We start from the raw sequence: 20,395 nt of genomic DNA, 5'->3' as shown, positions 1-20,395 counted from the left end.
CACGGAAGCATTCAGCTCTCCATCTCCCAAACAGTGGAGTGGAAGAGGAAGTAGCCCCCTACCCACCCGCGATCCCTAGCCCTGAATGCCAGCAGAGGAGAGTTTTAAAAGCCTTATGGCGGTGGCTGTCGCACAGTACGTCGTGCCCAGCCGCCACTACTTTTCCAGGCGTGCCATCCCTTCCCTGTGCAACCAAGTGGGAAACAAAAATCAGATGTGCACTGCGCAGCGCCATCTGTGGCAAGGTGCACCTCACTATGGATACGTGGACCAGTAAGCATGGTCAGGGACATTATATCTCCATAATAGCACACTGGGTAAATGCAGTGGAGGCTGGGCCTGAGGCGGATAGCAGTTTGCCGCATGTCCTTCCACCACCGAGGATTCCAGGGCGCTTCAGTTTGCCTCCTGTTGCTTCCTACTCCGCTTCCTCATCCTCTACCGGCTCCTCATCCGGTCAGCGTAACACCTTCACCATAAACTTCAGCACAGCCAGGGGTAAACGACAGCAGGCAGTATAAAAACTTATCTGTTTGGGGGACAAACCCCACCCGCGCAGGAGCTGTGGACGGGCCTTGAACAACAGACCGATGAGTGGTTGGTGCCTGTGAGCCTCAAGCCCGGCCTGGTAGTGTGCGATAATGAGCAAAATCTCGTAGCAGCTCTGGGACGAGCCGATTTGACGCACATCCCTTGCCTGGCGCATGTGCTGAATTTGGAGTTGCTGCATAAAGTACGGTGCGTGCTTTCGGCGTTCTCACCCTGCTGCTGCTCGCCTGTCAGCGCTGCAGCGTAACTTCGGCATTCCCACTCATCGCCTCATATGTGATGTGCCCACAAGGTGGAATTCTACCTTGCACATGCTGGCACGGGTGAGTCGCTCTGCGGAACAGCACCACTTCACCATCAATGACTGGGACTCCATGCGAGACCTGTGATCCTTGTTGCGCTGTTTCGAGTACTCCACCAACATGGCCAGTGCCGATAACGCCGTTCTCAGCGTTACTATTCCACTTCTATGCCTCCTTTAAAAAAATGCTGCTGGCGATGATGGAAGAGGATGTGGCACAGGAGGAGCAGGAGGAAGAGGGATAATTTCATAGGGTTTCCAGACAGTCATTTACAAGTGGCTCCGAGGGTGGGTTCCTGAAACCCACAAACGCCAGGTACAGAATTGTCCAGCCAGGGCACAGTTCTGGAGGATGATGAGGTGGAGGATGAGGAGGAGGAACCATGTACACAGCAGCGTGGCACCCAGACCAGCTCATGGCCATCACTAGTGCGTGGATGGGGAAATAGAGAGGACACAGATGATACACCTCCCACAGAGGACAGCTTTTCGTTTCCTCTGGGCAGCCTGGCACACATGAGCGATTACATACTGCAGTGTCTCTGCAACGACCGCCGAGTTGCCCACATTCTAACTTGTGCTCTTTACTGGGTGGCCAAGCTGCTGGATCCCCGTTACAAGGACAACATACCATCCTTAATTCCCTCACTGGAGCGTGATCGTAAGATGCGCGAGTACAAGCGCATGCTGGTAGACGCGGTGCTGGTGGCATTATCCCACCTGAACAGCGGGGGCACAGTGGAAGCACAAGGCAAAGGCAGAGGAGAAGGAAGAGGTCGCCAACGCAGCTGGGGCACCGCCAGCACCTCAGAAGGCAGGGTTAGCATGGCCGACATGTGGAAAAGCTTTGTCAGCACGCTACAACAACCAGCACCATCAGCTGATATGGAACGTCTTAGCAGGAGGCAGCATTTCAGCAACACGGTGGAGCAGTATGTGTGCACACGCCTACATGTACTGAATGACGGGTCTGCTCCCTTCAACTTCTGGGTCTCCAAATTGGGCACATGGCCTGAGCTTGCCCTTTACGCCTTATTGGTGCTGTCCTGCCCTGCAACCAGTGTATTGTCTGAACGAGTGTTTAGCACGACTGGAGGGGGTTATCACAGGTTATATTTCTCAATGTTTTTGGGTGTACCCTAATTTAAAAAAATAAAAATACATTTAAAACAAAAAACTGTGTAGGCTACCTTCTCCTCCTCCACTGACGCTTTAACCTACACAGCCACATCCACCACCTCCTCAACCTCCTACTCCAAATGGACCTCATCCTCCTAGATCAAGATTATTATTTTTTATTTTTATGTATTTTATGTTATTTAAAGTAATTTTCCTATCCACATTTGTTTGCAGAGCACTTGCCATGCTCTTAACCACATTTTGATGCCATTTGCAGACATCTAGCCCTTTCCATGACACTTTTAGAGCCATTTTAGTGCTCCAAAGTTCGGTCCCCATTGACTTCAATGGGGTTCGGGTTAGGGGTCAAGCTCGGGTCCAGAACTCAAACTTTTTTGTGAAGTTCGGCCAAATCCGTCTAACCCGAACATCCAGGTGTCCGCTCAACTCTAGTCACAAGAAAACACTCTCAGAATGGCTTGGATAAGTAAAAGAGTTTCAAAGATATTACCACTTAAAGTGACACATGTCAAATTTAAAAAAAAACATCCCGGTCCTTAATGTGAAATATGGCATGGTCCTGAAAGGGTTACGAATACGTAGACACACTTGGATAATGCAATCATACATGTGTTGAGATCAGGAGGAATATTTGTAGCCAACACAAATTTGTCCGACATCTTAGAATTAATTCAAATAAAGCCTCTTGAACACAAACGTATTTTCATTCCGTTTCCGTTCAGTTTTTTTTGCAGACCGTATACGGAACCATTCATTTCAATGGGTCCGCCTAAAAAAAAAAACTGAAGGTACTCCGTGTGCATTCCGTTTCCGTTCCGCACAAAAATAGAACATATCCTATTATTGTCCGCAATAAGGACAAGCATAGTACTGTTCTATTAGGGGCCAGCTGTTCCGTTCCGCAAAATACAGAATGCAAACGGATGTCATCCGTATTTTTTGCGAAACGCAAAATACATACGGTTGTGCAAGAGGCCTAAGGCAGATTATTTGCAGAAACTTCAGTGAATTTACCTCTAACCCTAAGTTCACACCTGAGTGTTTTACAGCGTGTTCAAACGCGCTGTAAAACGCTCAACACGTGAAAACCAATGCTTCCCTATGGCCCTGGTTCATACTTGAGCGTTTTACAGCGCGTTTGAACGTGCTGTAAAACGCCCGACGCATAAACAAGTTCTTGAGCTTTTTTTTGGGGCGTTTGTCACGCGTTATGGCCCATAGACTCATTGGACAACACTGCAGTCAATCACACAAACGCGCGTTTACTATTGCAAAAAACGTGCATAAAAACGCGCAACAAATACGTGCGTAAAACGCGCGTCTCAGAAACGCTCAGGTGTTAAGTCAAGGTGTTCAAAATGTCTGCAATAAACCTGGCATGCGTGAATCCAGTCTTAGGCCCCTTTCACACAAGCAAGTTTTCCGCGTGGGTGCAACGGGTGACGTGAACGCATAGCAGCCGCACTGAATCCTGACCCATTCATTTCAATGAATCATTTCTGCATTGTGTGAAAAACGCAGCATGTTCTATATTCTGCGTTTTTCATGCAGCCCCACATAAGAGAATGGGGCTTCAATGAAAAACGCATTGCATCTGGAAACAAGTGTGGATACAATGCGTTTTTCACTGATGGCTGCTAAGAGGAGATGTTTGTAAACCTTTCAGTTTTTATCATGTGCGTGAAAAACGCATCAAAACTCATTGCACCCGCGTGGAAAAAACTAAACGCAATCGCAGACAAAACTGACTGAACTTGCTTGCAAAATGGTGGGAGTTTCACTGAGTGCACCCTCAACGCATCCCGAGCCAATCCGTAATGGTCAGAAGAGGCCTTATAAGGCCCCTTTCACACGGGCGAGAATTCCATGCGGGTGCAATGCGTGAGGTGAACGCATTGCACCCGCACTGCATCCGAACCCATTCACTTCAATGGGGCTGTTCAGATGAGCAGTGATTTTCACGCATCACTTGTGCATTGCATGAAAATCGCAGCATGCTCTTGTCACAGTCTATGGTGTGTGCTGTGACACTGTTGCCACACTTGCTGTTGCCGGTGGCAACGTGTTGCTGTTTAGGCATATTGTGGCAGTGTCACGGGTTTTGCTGTGTGCGCCGTGTCTTGCATGTAGGTGTGTACTGGCCTGCATGGACGTTTGCTGTGTTCCCCATTTGTGTGTGTTACCTCCGGAAAGGGGCTGTTTCCCGGAGGGGTGAACCATAAGCCTGTATGCAGCGCTGCCTGGAGCTTCCGTGCATCAGGTGTTTGCATGGAGGTCCGGGTAGATGTTTGGTGTTGTCTTTCCATCTCTGCTGTGGCAGGTAAGTGTTGGTTGTTGCCAGTGTTCTGTTTTTACCTGCCGTGCAGTTGCTGCATTCTGTATTTCTCCATGTCAGCTACTGGGCCTCTGGAGACGCCTTTCATCCGTGGATTAACAGGAGGTCTCTGCCCTGTCATGATGTTGAGGTTAATGCAGGGATTCCTAGACTTCTAGGTTCGTAGGTATGAGCCCCCTTACCATTGAAGGTGGCTCATACAGCCAGGGGACTACGGCTATTTGAGGGAAGCTTTAGGAGATGACCAGCTCCCTTTTCCCTGCCTATGGCTTAGTAATTGGTGACATTGTATGGTAGGGGGTTTCCCCACCGTGACAGTTTTATATTCTGCGTTTTCCATAGAAATGGAAAATAAGGGAAAAAAAATAAATTAACTTGCCTCATCCTGTTGTTCGTGCAGCCGGCATCATCATCTTTTTCTTCTTTCAAGACCTGCAAAAAGACCTTTGACGTAATCGAGCTGACGTCACCGCGCTCTATTACGTCAAAGGTCTTTTTGCAGATCTTGAAAGAAGATGATGATGATGATGGCTGCGCGAAAAAACTGGATTTCTATCTTCATTCAGCAGGACCTGCGCTGACGTCACCGCGCTCACCACGTGATTATGTCATCAAAGGTCCTTTGGCAGGTCCTGAAAGAAGATGATGCCGGCTGTGCAAACAGAATGAGGTGAGTTAATAAAAATAAAAAAAAAAGCTATTATTGCTATTTTCCCTTATACAACCATGTTATAAGGGAAAATAATAAAATATACAGAACACCTAACCCGAACTTCAGTGAAGTTCGGGTCTGGGTACCACAGTCAGTTTATCATGCGCTTGCAAAACACATTGCACCCGTGCAATAATAAAAACTGAACATCGAAACGCATTCGCAGTCAAAACTGACTTAAATTGCGTACGCACTCTCACGATTTTCCCTGATCGCAGACGCAACGCATCCGGACACGCTCGTCTGCAAGGGGCCTAAGAAATGTTATTTAGATTAATTTATAAGGCACTGTAGCCTTACCTTAGCCATATAGAGGTCTCCTCCTCCAATGCCACAGCCCACATCAATGACTCGCTGACCAGGAACAAGGTTTAGCATGGCAATAAACTCCTGCAAGTGAAACAGTTTTTTTGCAGAAAAGGGAATATTTATTTTTCTAAAGGAAACTTTTATTCTCTGGCATTCTTTATTATGTTAAACAAAAATAAAACCGATGTCTTGCTCACCCACGTCAGATCCTGCCACCCCACCTCAGTTCACACGGTGCTCAAAAGGAAACCAGACACACCGGTGTCAGCTGTGTTCCATCAGCAAAAGGTTAAATCCTGGAATAATCCCCTAGCATGCATTTAACACTTCATCCCTCCTTATGGCATACATACTCATTAGGGATGAGTGAATCGACTTCGGATGAAACATTCGATGTCGAATAGCATAAAAATTTGTTTCAATACTGTATGGAGTGAGCGCTCTGTACAGTATTAGAATGTATTGGCTCCAATGTGCTGAAGTAATTACTCTGCGACGTCTTGCGAGACTTTGCATAATAACTTCAGAAACTGATTTATGCCAGCAGTAATGGCCAGTTCGCAGTGTTCGCCAGCGAACACATGCGATCTGCAATCTTAGGCTACTTTCACACTAGCGTTCGGGCGGATCCGTTCTGAACGGATCCGCTCATAATAATGCAGACGGAGGCTCCGTTCAGAACGGATCCGTCTGCATTAAAATGGCAAAAAAAAGCTAAGTGTGAAAATAGCCTCGGACGGATCCGTCCAGACTTTCAATGTAAAGTCAATGGGGGACGGATCCGCTTGAAGATTGAGCCACATTGTGGCATCTTCAAACGGATCCGTCCCCATTGACTTACATTGTAAGTCTGGACGGATCCGCACGCCTCCGCACGGCCAGGCGGACACCCGAACGCTGCAAGCAGCGTTCAGCTGTCCGCCTGTCCGTGCGGAGGCGAGCGGAGCGGAGGCTGAACGCCGCCAGACAGATGCAGTCTGAGCGGATCCGCTCCATTCAGACTGCATCAGGGCTGGACGGCTGCGTTCGGGTCCGCTCGTGAGCTCCTTCAAACGGAACTCACGAGCGGACCAGCGAACGCTAGTGTGAAAGGAGCCTTAACTGACAAGTCCGGCAAGGCACAGGTAAGTCCTTGCCTGTGCGTGAGCCGGTCTGAAATGAAATGCGGTCTCTAGGAGCAGGCAGTTCTGAGTTGTAGTTTTGCAACGGCTGGGGGGCCGTAGGTTGAGCATGCCTGGATTTATACTGTGAAAAAAACATTTCCTGAACTCGGGTTCATTCCAAGGTACCACTTGGAACCGAATCAGAGTTTGGTAAATATTTTTTACAGTATAAATCAATTTCTGAGGTTATTATGCAAAGTCTTGCAAGACGTCGCAAAGTAATAACTTCGGCTCATCGGAGCCAATACATTCTAATACTGTATGGAGCACTCACTCTGTACAGTATTGAAATTAAGCTTTATGCGAATAGACTTCGGATGTTTCATCCGAAGTCGAGTCGCTCATCCCTAATACTCATGTCTGAAAACAACTTTATAGCATGCTTGCCCATAGGGCCCTCTCCCCCAAAGAGGGGATTCAGCAATCTCAGGTGCATAAAATATGAGTAGCAAAGTGCAATGAGCAGGACACTGGTACAGTGGGTCAGCTATGCAGTGGATCAGGATATAGGTGTAGTAGTTCGTGATGCCAATTGCAGCTTGCGCAGGTACTGTAGCAGGGCCCTTTAAGATGTTATAACTCGCGTACCAGGTGAGGAATGCCAGAGGGGGATAGTGTCTCTGTGTAGTAGATATAGTAGTGTCAATGGTGTCTCCTACCTTGGTACGGCTAGACTCCTGGATCCTGGCTCACTTGCAATAAAATTGAGTGTGGTCAGTCGGAGAAATTGAGGAATTATTGAGATCCAGACAGGAGATATAATCCAACTTGTCTTTACTGAATAGCAACATAAATCCATACGAGTTACAGCTATAGTCTTGGGTCCCAGCAGGTATTGGCAATATGTGGCAGGAATCTATATATATTCTGCTTCTTGTCATATGCCTAGTGAATCTGGCAGGTATCTATCTTCTGCTCTGTCTTCTGCTTGATGTGGGCCTGACTAGCTGAGGAGGTATTTGGCTTCTCCTGGACTCTAGATAAGTACTCACAGGACTGCTCGCAGGGTATGATTTATTCCTGGAGATCTGTAGTTCGGGAGGTGTTGCTTGCTTGTCACCAGCTGAGGTAGATGGCTCAGGCTGGGAAGAGTGATCCTTGGCCTCAGCCGAGGCTGGATTCTAGGTTGGGATCCCTGTTTCTGGGAGCTCCTGCCAACACAGCCTTACTCTAGCAGGGGGCTGGTACACATTAAGGCTACTTTCACACTAGCGTTCGGAGCGAGTCCGTCTGATGTTTCATCAGACGGATCCGCTCCTATAATGCAGACGTTTGCATCTGTTCAGAACAGATCCGTCTGCATTATAACTTAGAAAAATTTCTAAGTGTGAAAGTAGCCTGAGCGGATCCGTTCAGACTTTACATTGAAAGTCAATGGGGGACGGATCCGCTTGAAGATTGAGCCATATGGTGTCATCTTCAAGCGGATCCGTCCCCATTGACTTCCATTATAAGTCAGGACGGATCCGCTCGCCTCCGCACGGCCAGGCGGACACCCGAACGCTGCTTGCAGCGTTCAGGTGTCCGCTCACTGAGTGGAGCGGAGGCTAATCGCTGGCAGACAGATGCATTCTCAGTGAATCCGCCTCCACTGAGAATGCATTAGGGCCAGACGGCTGCGTTCAGGGCCGCTTGTGAGCCCCTTCAAACGGAGCTCACGAGCGGACACCTGAACGCAGGTGTGAAAGGAGCCTAACTAGAACTTTCTTTCCTCCCAATGAGACAGGACATGGGACTAGCCCACTTCTGTTCATACAGGGGAGACTAGACATGGAATGAATTATTACAGCCTAGATATACTAACTGGCTATGGTCTGCTGAACATATTGCTGCCACCTGCTGGTGTACATGGAAATTACAGCATAATATATCACACAGGCCTGGAAAATACATATAATGGAAATGCACAGTTAAATTACACAAGATGACAATACATATGCACCTGACATGTTGTAGCAGGGAAACAGAGTTTAGTAACAACATAACTCTGGGATGTTACAAAAGCCCCTCACGAATGGATAGAAGTTGTTTTATATATGCAAAGTTGGTCAGGATAACAAATCAACTGACAAAACCATAGAAACCAGGGATTTCTGAAATTTCATGCACATGGCAATGTTGCATATCATGGTCAATATAGGATGAGGTTCCTACGCGCTGTAAAACGCTCAACACGGAGAAACCAATGATTCCCTATGGGAATGGTTCTCACCTGGGCGTTTTACAGCGTGTACGATCGCGCTGTAAAACACCCGACGCTCAAACAAGTTCTTGAGCTTTTTTTGGGGCGTTTGTCGCGCGTTCCCGCACATAGATATTCGGGAACGCGCGACAATGTGTGCACGCCTGTCTCTGTATGCGCGATAGTAAACGCCCGTACAATCGCGCTTACAGAGCGCACGTTTCAGGTCTGAACCCCCTGTAAGGGTTTAGATAAACAGCTCAGCAGGCAGGATCAAACAAGATAGACTTAGATACACCACTTGGCAGGCTGTGTCATACAAAATGGGACTAGATACACATTTTAGCATGCTGTATCATAGAAGATGGAATTAGATACACACTTCAGCAGGCAGTATCGCACAGAAGATGTGTATCAGGCACACGTACAGAATAGGATTAGATACAGATGTGATTGCATACCCTTGCTAATTACAGCTGTTTATCACACTCTGGAGTTAGTGAAGGAAGAGCCTGTGCACTGTCAGTGATGGGATTAGATACAGCTCAGCAGGCTGTATCACACAGGATAGGATTAAATACAGATGTGATTGGAAACGCTTGCTGATTCAAGCTGTTTTTCACACTGCAGACGGTCAGTGATGGGATTAGATACACAGCTTAGCAGGTTGTATTACACAGGATAGGATTAGATACATATGAGGGCAGAGCCTGTGGACAGAAAGTGATGGGATTTAGACACTGGGTGAGAAGTAGATTAATTCTAGGTGTAGAAAGACACAGTAGTTGTACTGAGTGTGGCGGCTGCAGGCAGAGCAGTGTGGGGGGCGTGGCCAGCCTGTGACTCATCACTCTGCAGTGCAGCCAGGATTGTGTATCAATAAAGTTATGTATTCAACAAAACAAGAAGGGGAGAAAGTAAACAGATCTTCCAGGATAAAGTGATGTCTTCCAGGAGGGAAGGGAAGCTCAGACATGAATAACTGGTATTGGGGGCATATGTATGCATGGTGAGGGGTGTTAGGAGCACATACAAATTTTGATTTTGGGACTGGATAACCTCTAACCATTGCAACCAGAAACATCTGAAATCTCATGCACAGTGAAATGTTGTATATCATGGCTAATATAATCTAACAATTCAATATAATTTAACATGAGATTCATACATATACTGTACAGTCTAGTCAGGACAACAAATCAACGGGAAAATAAACATGGCAACCAGAAAAAAAAAAATTCAGATGTTGTTTCTACATGAAATTTCTGCTTGTTTTTGATTTCAGAAATTTCACATTTCAGAAATTTCTGGTTGCTAAGGGTTTTGTCCTTTGATTTGTTATCCTGACTAAACTGTTTGCAGCTATAGCAACTTCCATACATTCATGATGGGCTTTGCTACTTAAATTCTTTTCACCTGAGCTTGCTGACTCCCTTCGGGGGAGGGGACGCTATGGGCAAACATGCTATAAAGGTGTATTCAGACATGAGTATGTGTGCCATGAGAGAGATGTCTTGTTACATTTTTAAACACGCAGCATTTTTGTCTTTTTTGTATTTCATGGTTTTAAGCAATATAAATAAAGACAAGAAGTTTTACATGAGTGCCGAGGGATTATTCCGGGATTTAAACTTTTGCCAATGAACTTCTTCCTTATGTACAATTCTTACCTTAGTGGTTTCCAGCCCTCCAGTGCTCACAAAGCCATCCCCAAATATCTTCTCATATCTGAGTATTCCTCTCCGAGAATACTGCTGGTTGTCAAGGAACTGCTGGAATGTCACATAACCCTGGTGCCCGTCAGCATCCCGTGGGACCTTCTGCAACATCCAGCAAACTTGGTTTTGATTCTTCTTTATCTGTGGCACATATGAGAGATGTAAGAGGTGTAACATAGAGGATAAGAGGCAAATATGTTGCTATTCAAAAAACAAAAAACAAAAAAACTCATATGGATACATGGAGGGGTTTATGGAATATGGGAATAAAGTACATGCACCAAAAAAAGGAAAAATGGAGTGCTGCAAACAAAAATGCATTTCCCTTTTTTTTTTTTTTTTTTTGCGGACCGTATACGGAAGAATTAATAAAAAAAAACTGTCTCTGATGTGGACCAATTCACTTCAATGGGGCCGCAAAAGATGCGGACAGCACTCTGTGTGCTGTCTGCATCCGTTGCTCCGTTCCGTGGTCCGCCAAATAAATATAACTTGTGGTCATGGCTACGGCCAAGAGATATCCGAAGAACCCTAGGGAGAGAAACAACGGGAACAACCTAACCCAGCTAGGCGTGTCTTAGCTGACCTGACTAAATGGCTTGTTGTGTGCCCTAAGCCATGATCGTGGGTAGGCCTATAAGTGGGCAAAAACCAAGCCAAGTAGGGTAGAAAAGGAATTTGAATGCCATGTGCAAACTAATCCCCAAGCCAACTGCAAGGCGTCCGGGATCTAGAGCGAAAATTCGGGGTATATGAGGTAAGATCAGTAGGAGACCTACAACCCATCTTGTGGATGACAAGGCCAGAGACATGATGCTCAATATTGCGGATACTGCCCCAAAGCGGAATGGAGGATCAGGAATACGTTGTGAAATAGATCATAAAAACCAACTGAAACTTGTAAAGTTTGGTTCTAGTGCGAGTACTGGCAATGCCCTAGCGTCAGGAGATCGTGGGACCGAAACCTAACTGCCTAGACTATGCAGGAATGAGGGCCAAAAAAAAACATGTAGATTGGAAGAGAATCCTTGAATAGTTCCCCAGACAACAGCTATCCACACGTTGTTCTACTGTGCGCCCCTGAGAATTGTGTTTTACGCTTGAGACGTGAAGACCAACCTACTATCTGAATCTTCTACCATGAGGAAATGCTGGACCTTGTCCAAAATCCAATTCAACATGGTTGTAGGGAGTCGGAGGTTAGTGCAGCAATAAGCCATGAAGCCATAATATACAAGATTCTAAGAGTCTATGCCCTCCCATGAGTGAGGGAATGCAATGCAATGAAGCTACTGGCGAAAATGAATTCCTGGTCGTGGTAAAAAGGCAAAGACTTTGCGCGGGGACCTGGTTGACAAAATATGATCGCCTACGATCAGAGACTGAAATGCTAGAGGGACTTGCACTTGTTCTTCCTCTGGCAGGACCTGAACGAAAGCATGAACAATTAAATAAAGACTAAATAGCTGCGTAAGACATGACAATAATGCTGTAGGGTGAACCGGACCAGTTTGCGGTCAAAACATAAAGTGAGCAATCAACATGGATTATTAGGAAATGAGGGAAGCAGGTATGAATGCTATACATAGGTGCCAAATTAGCCTAGATGCACAGATGGACAACAAACCAGGCAATCAGCCCAGCAGGACTGAAAACAGTCGTCGGGCCCCCGAAGCCATGGGGCCGAAGCTGTCGTCGGGCCCCCGAAGCCATGGGGCCGAAGCTGTCGTCGGGCCCCCGAAGCCATGGGGCCGAAGCTGTCGTCGGGCCCCCGAAGCCATGGGGCCGAAGCTGTCGTCGGGCCCCCGAAGCCATGGGGCCCAAGCTGTCGTCGGGCCCCCGAAGCCATGGGGCCAATTTTTTTTTTTTTTTTTTTTTTTTATTATAACTATAAAAAGTGACCTGAATAAGGTGCAGGTGAAATTAAACCATGAGCCTGACCGATGTGGCAGGCGATAACTAAGATAAACTACGTGGCCTGAATAACATGCATGGCAAAATATCGTTAGGAACGAGACCTGACCGACGGGGAAGGTGACCCCAATATGAGTTCAACTGCAGGACCTAAAAAGACTAAGGGAAACGTGACAGAAAATGGAGATAATAACGGACATTAACTAAAATTAATGACATAAGCTGGCAAGCAGAATAACATAAGCTGGCAAGCAGGTAAAGATATGTCATTCAAAAGCATAGCTGCACAGGTGAACAGACAACCATTGGTCAGACCCCTGAAGCCATGGGGCAGAAGCAACCCCAGGGGCCCATGGGGCCAGGCAGCAGCCTGGATGCAAACCTTAGAATTAAGGATGGCTGGGGAAAAGATTGGGGCTTAACCCAATGGGTTTAGTAAGCAACCGGGAATTGATAACTTAGAAAGACAAAGACATGTGGTAAAGCTTCTGAATGAAATGAGGCTGAAATGAACCGCATGTACTAGTCTGTAAAATATAAATGAACAAAAGAAAACTTCTGAAAGGTGTGCCATGGAAAATAGTATCCGATGGCCGTATGACCTACCAATGTCGATGACAATTGTGAAATCCTCTAAGCCAAGAGCCACTCCAGCAAGCCCCTTATGGCGGGAGCCATGCGTGAGAGCCTCTTATGGCGGGACAAGTATCAGATGACCGTGCAAACTACGAATGACGATGCCAGTCGTGAGGTCCTATAAGCGAAGAGCCACTCGTGCAAGCCTCTTATGATTATTTTTTTTATTTTATTATTTTTTTTATAAATCACTTATGCAGCATCAGAATGCCTTGGGGACTCGCATAACCATGACCCCCTCCAACAGCAAACCAAGGACACTAACCAGCCTACAGCCATGTCGTACCCTTAACAAACAAAACATGAAAAACGGGCATGAGGCTGGATCAGTCAAAGGGCCCCCGAAGAAAGAGGGATGACGTTGCGGTGACAATAAGTAATTAAAACGTAAGCCAGACCTGATGGCATATGAAGCGACTTGAATGATTGGATTGGCTAGAAGGTGGCCTAAGGAACATGACTGCCAATAGGCGTTAAAAATATAGACATTAGTGATCAGAAGCACGTGCATACATAAAACATTAACCACCGCAAACCATAAACGTAAACATGAAATGCCTGGGGTGTTGCAAGTTCGCTAAGAGAAGTCGCTTATCATGACAAACAAACGAACAGCTTGTGAAAACATAGCAGGAAACTTACTGGCCCACTGACCTCCGCTGAGGAGCTGTTTGGTGAACTGGGGCAGGAGACCAATCTGAGTGAATACGAACCAGAAGTAACAGGAGACCAGTCTGAGTAAATACGAACCAGGATTAAACGGAAAGCAGGCCTATGGAATGTAACAGACCACCGAGGAAGGGAACGCAAGCCTTAAAAAGAACGCAGTTATGTTTGTCAGGAGAGAGGTACCAGAGCGGTGGGTGCAGACTGCCTCGGTGAGATTGAGCAAAACCATGATGTAGCAATAAACCGGAGAATGCAGCTTTGAGTGGGAGCAGAGTACAACACGTGATATAACAACAAGTGGGTGAATGCAGCTTTGGATGTGAGTGGTACCTAAAAAACATGGTATAGGCGCAGCTCTGAGTATGGGTAGCGCATGAAAAGCATGGTATAAAGCAGACGTATAAATGCAAACTGAACGTGAGCAGAGTATTGACGTGATACGAAAGCAGACACGTGGACACAGCTCTAGTAGTGAAAGGAGTATAGGACAAGATGTGAAAAGCAGACATGCGGACGCAGCTTTGGATGTGAACAGAATATTAACTTGATGTGACAGCAGACATGGAAAGCAGCTTTGGTGAGTGGGGTATACAACCTGGTGTAGCAGAAGTGTGAAAACAACTTTGGGTATAAGCAGAGCATGAAGTTTGGTATAAACGCAGCTCTGGTTGTGAGTGGAGCAAGGTGGGAACACCAGGGTGGTGCGTCCAGAGCATGAAAACGGAGTAACAGTAGCAGCTATGGCTGTAAGCTGAGTATACAACATGTAATAACAGGCATGTAATACGGATCCGGCTGTCGGCTGGGGACGGAATGAGATGTAACAGCCAACAAGTGAACGCAGCTTGAATGTGAGACCAATATGAGTGAATATGAACCAATAGTAGAAAAGTACAGTAAGGACGTGCGGATGCAGCATAAGACATGAAATAAAAGCGGAAAGTGTAAATGCCGCTCTGGATAACAGCAGATCATGAAAGTGTGAGATTGTGGATAAGCTCTGCCTGTATATTTATGTTTAAATTGTATTGGAGCTGTCATTTGGCATTCCGGGCACTAGAGGCCACTGTTTTGCAGCACAGTCAGCATGCTTCTGGGTGAACCAGGAAGTGATGATCTGACAAGCCATCCTGGCTTGCGGATGTCCGGCAGTGAATGGACACTCAAAGGAAGGAGAGTATCTGCTGTCCCCTGTCTGGATCCAGCTCTTTGAAAGAGAGGTTGTCCCAGGAAGACCAGTTCCAGTGCTGAGAGCTTGGTGTCCATCCTGGGTAAGCGGCATCCTAGGGCCCAGAACGGATGCAGGTCAGTACACCTGATTACCAATTGTACTTTACTGCAGGGCTCGACAAATCCCAGGCGCCAGGTCGCCATGGCGACTAGGAATTTTGCCCTGGCGCCTGGGTATTCGCCTCTGCTTGAAAATAGGCCCCGCAGCCGGGCGCAGACACTGGAGGGTTAGGACCGCTAGCAAAATGAAACTTTTTTTTTTCTTTTATGACTTGCGCGGCGCGCCCAGGTTCGGACTGCCACCCTGCCCAGACCCCTCAGCTTTCGGCTCCATCATGGTTTGGCCTCTCTCTCACCATCTATCGGTCGCAGCGTGCGTCATCTCCAGGGCAGTTACAGGAGCCCGGCCGATACTTATCATCAGAGCACGTGTGCCGGTCAGAGAGCCTTGGCGGGGAGAGAGGAGTTAGTGCAGGGGAGGCAGAGCGGGAGCACAGTTAGCGGCGCTGCACTCGCGGACAAGTGGAGGTAAGACAATCCGGCCGGCTCTGCTGCTGTAAATGAGGCGCTCTGCACTAAGTTTGTAATGTCTGCCTGCTACGGCCATGAACCCAGGGGGGAGCTGCACACCTGCTGCCGTCATTAGGCCGGAGCTCCTGCTAGCCACAACTGGTGGCCATTCCTGCACCGTCCTCCATCCCTGCAGTTACCATTCGGCCACTTCTTAGTTCTGTCCCTTTCTAGGAAAGCTGGGTGACAGCCTGTACACCACACAGAAAGCCTGGTGGCAGCTCGTAGGAGAGCTGTGTGGTATACAGGCTGTCTGTCACCAAGCTTTCCTGGTCTCCTGAAGAGAATATATCTCCGTATAGGAACATTTAGATAAGATATCATATGATTTACCCATTCAGGAGTCTTGGAAAGCCGGGTTGCAGCTCCTATGAGAACTAAGAATGCTGAATGGCCAAATCATCTGATGACTTCTCTATATGTTCCCATACTGAGATATGTTCTCCTCAGGAAAGCTGGGTGACAGGCTGTATACCACACAGTTCTCCTAGGAGTTGCCATAAGACTCCAAAATGGCTAAATCATCTGATATATCAAACTCAATTTATATCAAACTCTACATGTAGCGTGTGGATTTGCTGTGGAATTCAGTTACACGTGGTAAAATCATATATTACCACGGTGCAGATTTGAATTGTGCACAGCAGGTTCATTTCCGTGTGGAGTGAAGTGTGAGGATTTTTGGTAAAATTTTAATTTGAGATGAATGAGTCCGGACCAAACATCCTGGGGAAGGGATCTCAGTTCAGTCAGCTGCAGCGCAGGGATTATACACAGTGACGTCACAGCGCAGGGATTACACACACAGTGACGTCACAGCGCAGGGATTACACACACAGTGACGTCACAGCGCAGGGATCACACACACAGTGACGTCACAGCGCAGGGATTATACACACAGTGACGTCACAGCGCAGGGATTATACACACAGTGACGTCACAGCGCAGGGATCACACACACAGTGACGTCACAGCGCAGGGATTATACACACAGTGACGTCACAGCGCAGGGATTATACACACAGTGACGTCACAGCGCAGGGATCACACACACAGTGACGTCACAGCGCAGGTATTATACACACAGTGACGTCACAGCGCAGGGATTATACACACAGTGACGTCACAGCGCAGGGATTATACACACAGTGACGTCACAGCGCAGAGATTACACACACAGTGACGTCATAGCACACTGATAATAAACAATGCCCATGTTGTTTGGGTCTAGACTTCTTTATATGTTAATTTAAGAGGTGTTATTTTTGTCGCTGAAAAAAAAAGGCTTTATAAAAGGTTAAAAAAAAAATGGCTCCTAACTTTTTTAGCTGGCTCCTAGATTCCAAGGAAATTTGTCAAGCCCTGCTTTACTGTTGGTGCCTAAAGTAACAGAGACTAGCGTAGGCCTTGTATTAGCTAGTTAGATAGGGTTATAGCTTTGATAGGCCTTACTGTACTGGACTGCAGCGCAGTAATTGATTTGCAGGCTCTGCTGCGTCTGTCATCGGTTAGGTGTGTCCTCTATAGCGGCACAGTATGACTTGTAGGCTCTGCTGTGTACGCCAACGGGCTAGGCCTGTCCCTCTGACAGGGACGGTGACTGTGGGCCTGGGGTATTACTTATACTGTTTCCAAAGTAAAGTTTATATTCTTGCATATAAAGCTGGTGCCAGTGTCTCTTTCCTTGTCTGTGACTTTGCTGTATCCTGGGGAGCCCACCCCAGTACACGGCTTACAAAAGTGAAATACATGAAGTCTAAAGATGGTGGTAGCGTGGCAAGGAACAGCTACAGCAAAAGGCCTAAACAATAAACGCTGCGTCCGATCTCCAAATATGACGTCACATGCAGCCCAGGTAACTCTTTCTTTACAGAAAACCAGCTGAAGTAACTTTTCATACGAGATGAACGAAGCAAGGTGAAACTTGTAAGATTTATAGGAACTAACTTCTATTACCAACAAACAAAATTGAAAAGAAAATGGAAGTATTTAGGCCCAAACGAGCAAACCTGAGGTAGCAGATTCTGAGGCAAAGCCTCCTGTTCACTAGCAAAGTCTGTTCCGACCGGCCAGGAGAGATGGCCCCGGCCCAACCTACTTACGTAGTATGGCGCGTGCATGCTACGGTAGCAGAGAGCAAAATAACAAGCTCCATACTGCAAAAAAGACTCCTACCACCAGAGAAGCTAGTTTGCTAATGACACCCAGCGGCAGCTGTGCACCTGAAAACACACGCCTGTGAGTGAGGCTGTGGCTCGTATATGAAGCCTTAGGCCTCATGCACACGACCGTTGTGTGCATCCGTGGCCGTTGTGCCGTTTTCCGTTTTTTTTCGATTGAAAGTCAATGGGTCCGCGGAAAAATCGGAAAATGCACCGTTTTGCAGCCGAGGCCGTGATCCGTGTATCCTGTCCGTCAAAAAAATATGACCTGTCCTATTTTTTTGACGGACAACGGTTCACGGACCCATTCAAGTCAATGGGTCCGTGAAAGAACACTGATGCACACAAAATTGGCATCCGTGTCCGTGATCCGTGGCCGTAGGTTGCTTTCATACAGACGGATCCGAAGATCCGTCTGCATAAAAGCTTTTTCTGATCTAAGTTTTCACTTCGTGAAAACTCATTTCCGACAGTACATTCTAACACAGAAGCGTTCCCATGGTGATGGGGACGCTTCTAGTTAGAATACACTGAAAACTTGGTACAAGACTGCCCCCTGCTGCCTGGCACCACCCGATCTCTTACAGGGGGATATGATAGCACAATTCGGGTGGTGCCAGGCAGCAGGGGGCAGTCTTGTACCAAGTTTGCAGTGTATTCTAACCTGAAGCGTCCCCATCACCATGGGAACGCCTCTGTGTTAGAATATACTGTCGGAAATGAGTTTCAGATGTAGCTCATATCCGACAGTATATTCTAACGTAGAGGCGTTCCCATGGTGATGGGGACTCTTCAAGTTATGTTCGGGTGTCTGCCTGGCCGTGCGGAGGCAAGCGGATCCGTCCAGACTTATAATGTAAGTCAATGGTGACGGATCCGTTTGAAGATGACACACTGTGGCTCAATTTTCAAACGGATCCGTCCCCATTGACTTGCATTGTGATTCAGGATGGATCCGTTTGGCTCCACACGGCCAGGCGGACGCCAAAACGACTTTTTTTTCATGTCCGTGGATCCTCCAAAAATCAAGGAAGACCCACGGACGAAAAAACGGTCACGGATCACGGACCCACGGACCCCGTTTTTGCGGACCGTGAAAAAAAACTGTTGTGTGCATGAGGCCTTACCAACATGTCCTGAATAGGCAGTTATATTAAAGGCTGTCCGTGCCACTCTGCAAATTGCGGAACGCACACGGATGCCATCTGTGTTTTGCGCATGAGGCCTTACTCCGTGTGCATTCAGTTTCCGTACTTTCGTTCCGCAAAAAAAAAAACATGTCCTATTTTCTACATTACGGACAAAGATAGGACTGTTCTATTAGGGGCCAGCTGTTCTGTTCTGGAATGAACATGGACATAATACGTATTGTTTTTTGTGGACTGCAAAATACATATGGTCATGTGCATGAGCCCTAAACCAACTACTGTACAATCTGGATTCCAATAAAACTCTACGGACACCACCTTAACTAAAGTCACTAATGATCTCCTAACCTCTAATTCCAATTGACATTACTCTGTGCTCAGCCTTCTAGACCTGTTCTCTGCCTACGACACAGTTGATCAGACCCTCCTGTAAAAGTTTTTTTTTCAAGAATTCAATACTAGGCCTCATGCACACGAACGTTTTTATTTTTATATTTTTTTGCTGACTGTATGCGTAACTATTCATTTCAATGGGTCCGCCAAAAAAACGGAACTTACTGTGTGCATTCCATTTTTGTATTTCCTTTTACGCCAAAAATAGAAGATGTCCTATTGTCTGTATTACGGACAAGGATAGTACTGTTCTGTTAGAGTCCATCTGTTCCTTTCCGCACCGCAAAATACATACGGTCGTGTGCATGAGCCCATTAAAGGGGTTGTTTCATCTTGCTAATCCCCCTTTCAATCTATTCCTTCTCCTCTAATCATTTATGATAAATCCTGTTATTGACCGTTTTAGACCCCATTTTTACATGCTTGTTTCTAAGGGTTACGGTCACCGCTACTATGTTTGTAGTGGTGGCTGGGCAAGCACTGTTACCTCCGACTCTTCTCCTCCCTGGCTGCCGGGTTTCACAGGAGCGAGTGCGCACAGTCAATGGCGCATGCGCAGTCACTCCCGACCACCTCTCATGGATTATCTAAGTTACAGGGCGTTCGCTACAGCCCTGTAACTGATAAAGAAACCTGATTCTATGCACTTACTACAGGCAAATGGCAGCTGTCTCCAAGCACCTTATCTGGAGACAGTTGCCTTACCCAACACCCACCTAATATAGATATAGATAGATAGATAGATACATACACACACAGTACAGACCAAAGGTTTGGACACACCTTCTCATTCAAAGAGTTTTCTTTATTTTCATGACTATGAAAATTGTAGATTCACACTGAAGGCATCAAAACTATGAATTAACACGTGTGGAATTATATACATAACAAAAAAGTGTGAAACAACTTAAAATATGTCATATTCTAGGTTCTTCAAAGTAGCCACCTTTTGCTTTGATTACTGCTTTGCACACTCTTGGCATTCTCTTGATGAGCTTCAAGAGGTTGTCACCTAAAATGGTTTTCACTTCACAGGTGTGCCCTGTCAGGTTTAATAAGTGGGATTTCTTGCCTTATAAATGGGGTTGGGACCATCAGTTGCGTTCTGGAGAAGTCAGGTGGATACACAGCTGATAGTCCTGCTGAATAGACTGTTAGAATTTGTATTATGGCAAGAAAAAAGCAGCTAAGTAAAGAAAAACTAGTGGCCATCATTACTTTAAGAAATTAAGATCAGTCAGTCCGAAAAATTGGGAAAACTTTG

At 46.6% G+C, this 20,395-nt stretch overlaps 1 protein-coding gene and 1 pseudogene across 3 annotated transcripts in view; one reads left to right on the top strand and one right to left on the bottom strand.

Annotated features, from left to right (window-relative positions):
- The window catches only part of LOC122920736 (phosphomethylethanolamine N-methyltransferase-like), a 283,047-nt gene that overhangs the window by 107,801 nt on the left and 154,851 nt on the right, over positions 1-20,395 (bottom strand). For 2 of the 3 annotated variants that reach the window (XM_044270450.1, XM_044270448.1), the window contains 2 exons: positions 10,362-10,550; positions 5,338-5,427 (listed from right to left, as the gene is read on the bottom strand). In XM_044270450.1, coding sequence (XP_044126385.1) covers positions 5,338-5,427; positions 10,362-10,550 — 279 coding nt within the window. The remainder of the gene's footprint in view (positions 1-5,337; positions 5,428-10,361; positions 10,551-20,395) is intronic. The other variant, XM_044270449.1, reaches the window with a different exon arrangement.
- The window catches only part of LOC122920735, a 77,964-nt pseudogene that overhangs the window by 48,938 nt on the left and 8,631 nt on the right, over positions 1-20,395 (top strand).

This window comes from Bufo gargarizans, chromosome 10 (assembly GCF_014858855.1).
Source record: "Bufo gargarizans isolate SCDJY-AF-19 chromosome 10, ASM1485885v1, whole genome shotgun sequence".
Classification (NCBI taxonomy): domain Eukaryota; kingdom Metazoa; phylum Chordata; class Amphibia; order Anura; family Bufonidae; genus Bufo; species Bufo gargarizans.
Note: the sequence above shows the minus strand (reverse complement) of the source record. Positions and strands in the feature narration are given on the sequence as shown.